The 12,187-nt window shown below is 38.8% G+C and overlaps 1 protein-coding gene across 6 annotated transcripts in view; it reads right to left on the reverse strand.

Annotated features, from left to right (window-relative positions):
• Nucleotides 1-12,182, reverse strand: part of Gabpa (GA binding protein transcription factor subunit alpha) — a 30,551-nt gene extending 18,369 nt beyond the window's left edge. For 2 of the 6 annotated variants that reach the window (XM_042676722.1, XM_042676717.1), the window contains exons 1-4: nucleotides 11,595-12,167; nucleotides 4,875-4,977; nucleotides 2,662-2,806; nucleotides 727-811 (exon numbers count right to left, since the gene is read on the reverse strand). In XM_042676722.1, the coding sequence (XP_042532656.1) occupies nucleotides 727-811; nucleotides 2,662-2,806; nucleotides 4,875-4,951 (307 nt within the window). In that variant the 5' untranslated portion in view covers nucleotides 4,952-4,977; nucleotides 11,595-12,167. Of the gene's footprint in view, nucleotides 1-726; nucleotides 812-2,661; nucleotides 2,807-4,874; nucleotides 4,978-5,435; nucleotides 5,690-5,925; nucleotides 6,004-11,594 lie in introns of those variants that run through there. The other 4 variants (XM_042676720.1, XM_042676719.1, XM_042676718.1 and 1 more) reach the window with 4 other exon arrangements.
• Nucleotides 12,183-12,187: the final 5 nt, after the last annotated feature.

A 12,187-nucleotide genomic window follows, 5' to 3' on the forward strand; every position in this document is an offset into this window, starting at 1 on the left:
ACAACAACAAAAAATTATAGGGAAGTAGAATGACTCTGATGAAGGGAGAGTGAAGGAGGGTGAGTTTAATAGGATATATTATACATACATAAATACATACGTGTATAGAAATGCTACAATTAAACAATTCTTATACTAATGTGTGTTAATTTTAAGAAACCCAACAACAAAACCAACAAATTTCTTTCCATATTTGGAATGATTAATCCTGGGGAGAATTAAAGACCAGAGTAAGTAATTTTTATTTGTAAAATCCAAAGGGAACTTTTTATTTACAGAACACAATTATGAGCATTTAATACCTTCATCTAATTCAAGTCCAAAATCACACTTTTAGAAACTAAAATACTGTGGTGCATGTAGCTGGTGACAGCTGTACTGAAGCTCCAGGGGAAGCTTTCAGATCACGACAGAACAGCAGCTTTCTTAGTGGTAGAGTGTTGTACTGTAGCTCAAGGTAGCTAGAATTCTCTAACATTCCTGCCATCTTATCATTCTATTTACTACAGTGAGACATAATCCCTTCATTTAAGTAAGTTAGGTGGAATGTGTTATATTATCTACTTCACCCTGATAGAGACAACTGAACCCAACGACGAATATCTGGCTATACCACCACATTATATCATTAATACAACCATCTAAAAAACAACATTAAAAAAGTGAGTTAGTCTATCCGGAGACATGTGCTAGACTTTTAAGTAACTGTCACTACAAGTAACTTACCTTGATAAGAAATTACCTGTACACTAAGCTGTACAGTTCCATCTGTCTTTACTCCCTGGTCAAATAAGCTTCGTTCTGGATCCAGCTAAACACAGTAAAATGAGTACAATTATTTTAACTAAATACTTAGATGAAGTTCACTGCCTCTGATTTAGCATAAATGGATATGCTAAAGAAGACTTAATTGCTGACCATATTAAATTATGACACATTTTCTTAGCTAAGTTGTCTAATTATTTCTTTGTAAAATTAAAAATATTCTGATTGAGAGTTAAACCACCAAATTATTTTAAAAAGTAGTTTTCTCTCAGAGATAAGGAATCTTGGTTGAGATCTTAAATAATGCCAAAAAGCAATTTTCCATTCTTAGAATATATTTAAAATAGAAGATAATACAGTATATGCTATATATTATCAAGAATAATTATTAGAAAAAACTATATATCTAAATTTATTCATGTTATGTTACAGTTCTCCCTCTAATGTGACATATATGGAGATTAGAGTTCATTGCAAATCTCTGATCACAAAAGTGGTAAAATAAAAGCATTTTTGACATTACTACTATATCTTTAATCATAGTACCCCTTGAACATTGGTGCTTTTTTCCCTTCACATTAACTTATAGTGAATACATTTCACACAATGGTAAATTGGTGAGAAAAAAAATCACATATGTAAAACATAGAATCTTAAATGATTACACATCTAACTTGAACAGGGATAATACAAACCAGGAAATCCAGGAAACCCATGAGAAGTGCAATTTTATTCTTATAATAGTGTCTGCCTGACATTTTCTTACAAATTCTTGTAACAACAAGTTTTTCCCCCTTGTTTACAGAAACTAGTGTTAGCAACTAGAAGGTATGGCATGTACAGCTCCCAACATTAAGACTGCAGGTACAGAGAATATACTACTGTAGTAGAAGCTGGCACAAAGTCAGAACTCAAGCATATTAGGTACATGGGCAGATGGAATAAGGGCAACAGAGAACTGGAAAAAGCAATCATCTAAAAGATGACAGCAATACATTTATATAAGTTTATATTAAAAACAACACGACTCTAGTAGACTGATTTTATTAAAGAAAGATCCCAGAGAAACTATATGAGCAATCTTATTTACACTACTAATTTTCATACACATGAAACATAAATGTGAATATGGTTCAAGCATAATATATTATTATAATACTATACTGGATAAATTCCAAGAAATATCAGATAGTATTTAAATCTTATTCAAAATTTACCACCAAAGGGGGGGGAGAAGGGGAGCGGGAAGGATTGGGTGGGCAGGGGGAGGATGAGAAGGGATGGGAAGGGGAAACAAAGGAAGAGGCTACAATGCTTGATAAGAAATGTACTCATTATCTTGCCCATGTAATTGTAACCCCTTTGTACAGTATTTTCACAATAAAAATAAATAAAATAAAAATTTACCACTAAAGAAATGGAAAGAGTTGAGAAAACTCATTTCACCAAATGATGTCATTTTAGAGGTAAGAAAACTGACGCACAAAAATGTCAAAGTAAGTGAGAAATATACTTCTTCAGTTCAGGGTGAATGTGCTTCCAAGCACTCTTTTTTTTTTTTTTTTCAAAGATTTAATGAGAATTCTTTTTTTTTTTTATTGTGGTAAAAATACTGTACAGAGGGGTTACAATTACATGAGCAAGGTAATGAGTACATTTTCTATCAAGCTTAATCTCTGATTTATTTAAACTTCCCATTTTATACTAGTGAAAGGGAGTATCTGATTTAGTACTCAGTCTTTGACATATACAGGAAGTTGGTTAAAAGTATTCTTTTTATTTCTCAATGCTTAATTTAATCACAGTACTGGTCAAATCTATGTACAGAGATGAGACTAACAAAAATATTTCTATGCAGTGAAATGCTAAAATTCAAATCTAAAAAAAAAAAAATACCTGGATATCTTGAAGGCAAATTTCATGAGCATCCAACGAACATTGTAATCGTGGCTCTAGTAATTTCTTTAAGTTACCTATTGGCTCATTGATGTCTATAGCCTGGCTTATACATTCAGCTGGCGTGTAGGTTTGTTCCACAATGCTAAATGTTAAAGAATATAAAAGTTAATGATGATTAGTTTGGATATTAAAGTAACATTATGCTCTAAGCAAACTACAATACAAAAATACATTTCTAGTCTTTGAGAACCCATTTCAAGTAAACTAATGTTTTCAAAATAAATCAACTAATGTTTTTCAAATAAATACTTTTATGCATACATTTATGCATATACTTATGTATGCATATGTGTATATAAATATTACATATAGAGTATTTAAGGAAAAATACTTGCACTGACACATATCCAAGTTATTTTGAAGAACTTCTGGCCCAGAGAGGACACTACCTTCTCAAATTGTATGTCATCTCTACTAGACATCTCCTATTCCCAAAATAAACAATCTAATATATGTAAAATAAGATATAAAAATGAAAATATTTTATGCATTAAAACAGTAAACAGTATTTCTCCTTAACTTTCTTAGGGCTCTTTTTAAAAATTATTTCATATTCTGGGTTTAAAAGGGTTAAAATCTTTGGTATAAGTTCTACTTAATTATATTATTGTATTTTTATTTGCTTATATTTTATTATATTACACTGGATACATTGTATATGTATTTTAGTTATATATTAATTATAATTAATAAATTCTACTACTACACATACTTATATAAGGCTGAATGGAAAACAGAAACCAAATAAGTATTACTTGCTGAATTGATGAATGTAGAATTAAATTAGGTTTCACCACACATTTAAATATGATTTAAACATCAGTTGTAATAGTCAAAAGCAATTATGTACTAAAAAGTTTGCCAAGTTCCATTTTACATAAATTCCAAGTAAAAGAAAATATACATGATATTTAACAAATGTATATAGCACAAAATTTTCCTAAACCATTTAAAATGCATAAGACTAGACCGTTCCTAGTTGAAAACATAGCACGTTTTAAAATATTCACTATTATTATGTGTTAAAGTAAAAAAAAAAAACTTTACGCTAAGTGAATCATTTTTTCTTGAAAGCTCTTTCACTAATGAACACAGTTGGCTATGATTTTTAAAAGATTCAAATACCATTATAAAACATTGTTTGTAACAGTTGCACCCATCAACCCCTGTACTGGGTTTTGAATCTAGAGCCTTGCACCTGCTAGGCTATCACTAAGCCATGGTTATTTTTTACCCTGGTTATTCTTCTTATTTTTTTAAATGCCAGTCCTGAGGCTTGAACTTAGGGCTTAGGTGATGTCCTTGAGCTTTTTTGCTCAAGATTGTGCTTCACAACTTGAGCCACAGTTCTACTTCCAGGTTTTTGGTGGCTAATTGGAGTAAAGATTACAGGTGTGAGCTACTGTTACCCCAGTTATTTTTGAGATAGGTAGGTCCTTGTTCCTTGCCCTGGGGGAAATACCTGGGCTGTGATGTTCTCTTTTTATCTTTCCCCCCCATAGCTATGTGTTGACAGACAGGTGCCACTATTTCATTCAAATAATCTCATTTTATTCATTTAATCCAAACAATTACTAGTTTATGGTAATTGCTCATAAATAAGTATGTGCTAAATTTGTTCAGGATGAATTTAAACTCTAAGAAATAAAAGTAGCCAACACTAAGCTAAAGTATAAAGCATCACATCAAATAATGTATTAAAGAGGTAAAATATTACTGCTTGGTGATTATCAGTTAAGCTAACTGCCACTTTTAAGAATGTCTGCAAGGCGGCTGGGAAGGTGGCTCAGTGGTAGAGCGCTTGCCTTGCATGCATGAGGCCCTGGGTTCGATTCCTCAGCATCACATAAGCAAAAAGAAAAAAGCTGGAAGTGGCGCTGTGGCTCAAGTGATAGAGCTCTAGCCTTGAGCTGAAGAGCTGAGGGACAGCGCCCAGGCCCAGAGTTCAGGCCCCACGACTGGATGCGCCCCTCCCCCCCAAAAAAAGAATGTGTCAGCTACAAATCTATTAAGTCAGAGGCAAAAAAACTACAATACAATACCTCCTAAAATGCTGAGGTAAGTTAGCAAACCCATTTGAACTATAGGTTGATTTAGGATTTTAAGTAGGCATATTGATAATATAAAAGTGTTAAATTCAGAATACTAACCTTTCCTCTGTACATTCTGTTTTCTCAGTTCCATCAATCTCAATCTCAATCAGCTCCTCTGCTTCTCTTTTAGTCATGGTTGAAGTATTTCAAATACTTAGTTCTATAAGAGTTAAAATTTTAAGAGATTGTGAAATTGTACACATAAAGAAAAATGATATGACCAAATCCAATAAAAGCAGAGAACAAGCAGAAGAGGCAAAAAGTAATCAAAGTTATTTCAGAATCAAATGAATGTTAGATTAACTATATTAAAGCAATTCAGACCAAAGCCTAAAGGTAAAAAGTTCTTATTAGGAATAATCACTATAAAATGCTCTATTGGAGATAATATAAATACCTCCAATTTCTGTTATAACTGCATACCCAACAGATACAAGTACAATATTCCAAAATAGCAAAAAAAAAACAAAAAAGTTAACAAATTATAGATTGTATAATATACAATCTATAGTTTAGTTTTCAGTTATTTCATGTACAATTATCTACTCCTTAACACTGTAATTAAGAAATATTAAGTACTGCATAATATTATCTACATTGATATTTCTTTGTACTTACTTTCAGGTATTAATGCTGTAAGTTCTGTTACAAACTACCTCATTTAGATGCTTATTTTTGGACTCATTACCTCAGTCCACAGCAACTTCAGAGTACAGTTTTCAGTTTACTCCTACATCTAAAAAGACATCTTGGATTTATAAGGAATGCTTCCCCAGGTCTGATACTCTAACATTTGCAAAAGAATCTGTGCCCTCACAGATCTGAGGTAGCAAATTCAAATATTCGTATTATTGACTATCATTCAGTGAGTGCCAGGCATGGCACTCAAATGCTTAAGACAATCTCCCCCGCCCCCCGCCTCCCCACCCCCCTGCCTCCCCACCCCCCCCCACCCCCGCCTCCCCACCCCCGCCCCCTGCAGACAAATCTTACTATGTAGTCAAGACTGGCCCTGAACTCAAGCTCCTCCTGCTTCTAACTCTCAAGTGTTGGGAATACAGGAATGCACCAGCACACCTCACTCTGAGCAATTTTATTTTAAACCCACCACAATGTGAAAATTATCCAAAGATTAGTCTAAACTGCCTGTATTGTCACTTTAGATGGGTCAATCTAATAATATTCCAGTTGTGGTCAAACTGTAGTTTTGCTCAAAAGCAGTCTCCATAATGAAAATACTAGTGCAAAAGTTACTTTTACTTGAAACACGACAACAGCACTATTAAAGGGTTCTATGAGGGCTGATGGTGCGCCACAGTGGTAAAAGCACCTGCCTAGTAAGCAAGAAGCCTTGAGTTCAAATCCTATACTGCCCAAAGAAAAAACACATTTCTATCTATTCTCAGTCAATTCAACAGCTAAAATGTGATTTTTTTTAAAAGTGAAATTAGATCATAGTACTTTCTTCATGGATACATACTGCTCATAGTAAAATCCAAAGCCTTCTCAATGTTCAAAGATTCCACAAGATCTCACACCCCATTCCTATAACAGCCTCCAAACATCTTCCTGTTAGGTGTGCTTTTCTCAACTGTTCATACTGCTTGGAATCTGCCCAAAATGTCACCTTAAATCTCATCTTCTCAGCAACACACTGACAAATCCCTACAAATTCTGTCTTTTTTTAAACCTTTTCCACAGCACTTGTCTTTTAGCATACTATTTTTATTTATTGTTTACTGCCCTATGCTGTGAGATCTTCATGAAGTGCAAAGATCAAAATTTTCCAACGATTTTGTCTATACTAATAACATCCCCTAGCTTCTTGAAGTAGGAGGCGGCTCACCAGGTCTTAAATTCTCAAGAAAAAGGCCTCTGGCATAGGAGAAAGACTCAGAACCTATGAATCTATTCAGTTACACAGCAAGGAAAATAAAGATGGCATGTGGACCTGAAGTTATTAATCAGCTTGTGGTGCCACATGCCTATGATCCTAGCAGCCAGGAAGATGAGGCAGAAGGGTCATGAGTTTTGAGGTTAGCCTGGGCTACAAAGTAGGGAGCTATTTCAGAAAACAAAAGCAAATTAAACTCTCCAGAGAGTATACTGGTTTAGCAAGATGGGACCAATAAAATCACCTTAAAAGATAACAGAGAGAGGGAGCTGGAGTTATCTGTGAGAAGGACTCTGTCATTATGATTGCCTTTGAGGATAGAAAGAACCACAAGCCAAGGAATGTAGGCAGTATCTAAAAGCTAGGAAAGGAAAGAACAGATTCTTCCTCAGAAGTTCTACCAGAAACGAAGCCTTGAAAACACCTAATTTAAACTTGAGACCACTTTCATCTGTTAGAGTAGCAGTAGGAAGCGAATACAATCATCTTCTATGCTTTCCACTTAAGAGCAGTAACTTTCAAATCCCAACAGCTGCAACTGCTAAAGAGGTGGTTTTCCAATCACTTAAACAGAACACAGTTGGCATCTCAATCTAGAATGCTCAGTATAAGAATGACCTGATCCCTTTCATCATTGTTAAAAGTTGCTACCAAAACTGTTCCAAAAGACAAACAAAGTCGGGCACCAGTGGCTTACGCCTGTAATCCTAGCTGCTCAGGAGGCTGAGATCTGAGGATCACAGTTCAAAGCCAGCCTGGACAGGTGAGACTCTTATCTCCAATTAACCACCAGAAAACTGGAAGTGGCGCTGTGGCTCAGGGGTAGAGTATGAGCACTGAGCTGAAGAGCTCAGGGACAGTACCTAAGCCCAGAGTTCAAGCCCCTCTCATCTGCAATAAAGGATGAGCAATAAGCGGGTAGAGTTCTCTCAGTTATCATACATGTCCAACAAACTAGATAAGCTCCAGCTGGATTCTCTTTCAGATGATGAAAGGATGAAGAATATTTTCTCTTCTGGCTGATACTGCTTTAGAAAGTGTTCCTTTCCCCCCTTTCAGGAAAAAGAGAGGGAGGGAGGGAGGGGAAGAGGGAGAGAGGGAGGGATGAACAAGAGAATGAGAGAGGGGGGGGGAGGGAGGGAAAAAGGAAGAAAGAAAAACTATTCTTTAAACAGTACTATGAAAATCTGTGGAATTCACCTTCAGCAAAACAGGTGGTGATCCAGTAGAGACCACCCTCAAAGAACAACATACACTTTACACGGGGACAGATTTACTCAGAGATATGTATTTCAGTGTCTCAATCACAGCAGACAATACATTAATCTATGATTATTAGTCAATGATTATTAGTCAATGATTATTAGGGCTTTCTCAAACCATCATCTGGACTCCAGATGCCTTAAAGGCTTATGTGAAGGGCAAACAAAAGCAACTTTTCTTGTGGTCTAAGGTTAGAAAATTTTTAAAATTCCTCAGACATAAGTCATAAAGAGAAAAACTAATGGATCTGATCATATAAAGATTAGGATATGGGCTGAGTGTTGTGGTGAAGCCTAAGGAGGTAGAGATATGAGAATTCTTCTTCTTCAATCAAAGCCAGCCCAGGTTAAAATTAGCAGAATAATCTATCTGAAAAATTAAAAAAAGACTAAGGAAGTAGTGCCCTTAGTTCAATCCTCAGTTAAGGTGGGGGGCCGGGGAGAGACCCTTTGATTTATGTTTGATGCACAAGCTATAGACTGGGAAAACATAAAAATTATAAGGGACTAATATTTTCCATACCTGTCTCCCCAGAAAAAAAAAAAAGGTCAGTACAAATAAGAAAAGCATAGGAAAGGGACAGCATCCAGGCCTAGAATTCAAGCCCCAAGAACATAAAAAAGCATACAAAAAGGATTAGGGAAAGCAAAAGGTTTCTCGGTATCAAGAAATGATCAAATATAAATCCTTTATCCAAGCAATTTGAAATGTACCACCTGATACTGATACTATATCTATGGCCAATGTCTGACTGCTGAATAACAGGAAGAGTTAACAAGGACATCAGGGGCATAAAACTCTTGTCTTCAGTTTACAAGGTACAAAAGGGACTAGATACTCTGGAGATTACCCAGTAAATCTCAAACTTTCATTCACTTATCACAGTTTTACTCTTAGATAAGCATTCCAAAGAAACTGGTAAGATGTTTGGGGAAGCAATCCAAGTCATAAGAAAGTAATATAGGAGAAATGGGAAAGGACATACTTTCCTTATTAGAAACAAGGAAAGAATATTCACACAAAATGTTTGTTGTTGTTCTGAGATAAGATTTCACTATTGTTCCCAGGCTGATCTGGAACTCTGGATCCTCATGTATCACTCCAGGTAAATAAATCTCATATAAGATATAAGGCTAAACAGCACTCAAATAAGTTAATTTGCTTTTATTTTAGGGCTTATAAAGAGGTCCACTCCCACCTCCATAACAACTCAGGAAACTGAAGTGGAGCTGTGGCTCAAGTAGTAGAGCACTTGCCTTGAGTTAACGAGCTGAGGGACAGGACCAGGGCCTAGAGTTCAAGTCCCATGACTGACAAAAAAAGAAGAAGAAAAAAAAAAGATACACTTGGAGTGCATATAAAGGAGTTTAAAAAAAAATTCTACGATCTTCCAAAAATGTTACATAGATCACTCCTTCCCTAAAAGGTGACAAATAGGGGGAGGGAGGAGTCTTACACACTTTTGTACAAATTGTATTATTCATAGCCTCTGAATCAATATTTCTAATACAAACTAGAAAAGCACTGTCCACGGTTTCTGTGTTTGAGATTGCTAGACAGGTGCTCTTGCCCAAGACCCATGTCTCCAGCTCTGATTTTCCTCTTTTTTGAGATGGGTCTCACTTCCTGCCATGGAATCCTTGGTAGCCACCCACCTATGTTAGGTTTCAGAGTAGCTACAGTAACAGGCACACCCCTATGTCCGGCTCAGAAGACGCCTTGAGGACTTTATTTCTGACAAGGCTGGCCTTGATCTGAGATGTCCACTATCTCAGCCTCACAAGTTGCTAGAATTGCATGTGAACACCAGTACCCAGATGTGCAAATTTTTATTATCAGTTCTTAAGAGGGTTCTTAGCTCTTTTTCTGGAACAAATTACCCAGTGATTCTATATTTGTAAGAAAACAGAACTGATATCACATAATGGTAACTCTCCAACTCAAAAGCTGGTCCTCTGTCACACTGCATAAAACAACTTCATATACTTTCACCAACACCTCAATTCTTCTAGATTAATCCAAACTTCAGAACATTTCACAAAATGGATACAAACTAAGTTCTAGTTTCATTAAAAATTCTGGACAAGGCTAGTGTTGTTTTGTTTGCTTTACAATTCATATATATTTAAGATTCCTTTTTTGGTACTACAGATAAATTTGAGGATGGTTTTTCTGCACTGGAATTCAATTGCTTTATAGAGTTTAGAACATTTTTTTCAAGGAATACAATCAGGAAGTCCTTGCATATTTTCTCAACCTAAATCGATGTTCATTGTGTGATTTTTTTAAAAAAAAATTAATTTTCCTCTAATTCTGAAGTTCATAGTTGGGTCCAAGACTAAAATGAAGTTTTAATTTGGTCCATGGCCTCATCTGGTCTCATAGCTTGTTTCAACTTAAAATCTACTCATTACTTTCATTACTTCACAGCTATGACATATGCTCTTATATAAGCCATCCAAGTAAAACTAAGTCCGCTAGCATCAGCAATTGCATAGAAGTTTGAAAGTCTAGATAAAATCCTGATAGCAGCTAATCCCTTCAAAGTAAGTGATGTGCACTTTTAATCCCAATTAAACAGGTGGCAGAGATGGGAGGACCTCTGTTTGAAGTATAACTAAGTTAGCAGGACTGTATCTCCTGTGCTTATAATCCCAGCTATGTAGGGAGAGGCGGTAGACTGCAGTCTTCAAGGCCCTGCTTCAGGCAGAGTTCTAGATCCTATCTGAAAAATAAACCATGAAGGGTTAAAGAGTGACTCAACTGGTTACCAATGCAAAGCCCTCATTTCAAAGCCCTGCTACTGCCAAATATATGTATGTATATACATATATATGTATATATATGTGTGTGTATATATTTTAAGTTATGACAAGGGAACTCCCTAAAGTTTCTGCTCCTCCCACTAGCTAAAACTACTTGATTTTATTTCTAAACCAGTATGATCATCTTACAATACAACACTGGGTACTGTCCACCTTATGCCTTATGACACTAAGCACGTACACAGGGACACACATACACACACACGCCCTCTAGTCCAGCGAGTTACGTAAACCCCCTTTCCGCGTTTCCTGGGTTAAGCCAAGCGCTCCAGGCTTGTGAATGGCTTTAGTGCCAACTGTGAGGCAGTTCTGGCGTGAGTGGATCGATGGCCGGAGTGCCGCCGACCGGGCGGTTCCGCAGCGTCCCCACAAGTCCTGGGGGCGTTCGGCCCGGCGGGCCGGGCTGGGTACAGGGGCGGGAGGGCCGGGGCGGGAGGGCCGGGCCGGGCCGGGCCGGGGGAGCGGCGCGGGGGCCGGGCCCGGCCGGGGGAGCGGCGCGGGGGCGCCCGGCGGCGAGCGCGGCCCCGCCGCGGCGGCGCGCCGTCCCGGGCCCCGCGCCGCTCGCCCCCCGCCCTTCCCTCCGCTCCCCGCAGCCTCTCCCGCCCCTCCCCACCCGGCTCCCTCAAGTCTCCACGAACGGAAATGGGAGTCGCAGCGTCGGGGACCAGCGGAAACAAAACACAGAGGCGGCCGCGGGGGGGCTGCCGTGGGGGACAGGCCCCGGAACGAGGCCGGAACGAGGCCGGCCCGCGCGGGCCCGCGCTCCGCGCCGCGCCGCGCCGCGCCCGCACTCACCCTCTCTGGGATCGGCCCGGTAGCCGGCTGGCAACGGCAGCGGCGCGGGCTCCACGTGCGGCGTCTCTGCGGGTGAGACCTGCAGCTCCCACGACGCCAAGCGGGAGGCCCCCGGACCCGGCCCGCCGAACAGGCTCCGAGAAACCCCGGCCCCTCTCCCGCCTCCCAGGCTCCCCCGGTCAAGGACTACAACTCCCAGCAGGCAGCGCGAAACGAACGCTCGGAACAACGGGGGCCCACAAGGGTCAACACGCCAATCCGCTTTGTTTTACTCTCGCTTTCCCTTCACAATTGACACCACAACCCCGAGGAGCAGGACGCTGACTTATTCGGATAAGAGTTTGAACGAGAGGTGGGGGAGGCTACGCATAGCGCACATGCGCACAAAGCAAGTTGTCAAGAGGAAAAATAAATAAAACATTAAAAAAAGAGAGCGGTCAAAGCAAGAGAAGGGAAAATGGCGGAGTCTACGCAAGAAGACCCGGAAGCACTTACCCACTACTTCCTCCTGTTGGGCTTCTGTCTCACCTAGAGCGGTCCGATCACAGACAGTCTGGGAGGCGCTTCCTGTCCGGTGAGCGTAGAACGATTGA

This window comes from Dipodomys spectabilis, unplaced genomic scaffold, assembly GCF_019054845.1.
Source record: "Dipodomys spectabilis isolate Male_0828 unplaced genomic scaffold, ASM1905484v1 ptg000032l, whole genome shotgun sequence".
NCBI classification, from domain to species: Eukaryota; Metazoa; Chordata; class Mammalia; order Rodentia; family Heteromyidae; genus Dipodomys; species Dipodomys spectabilis.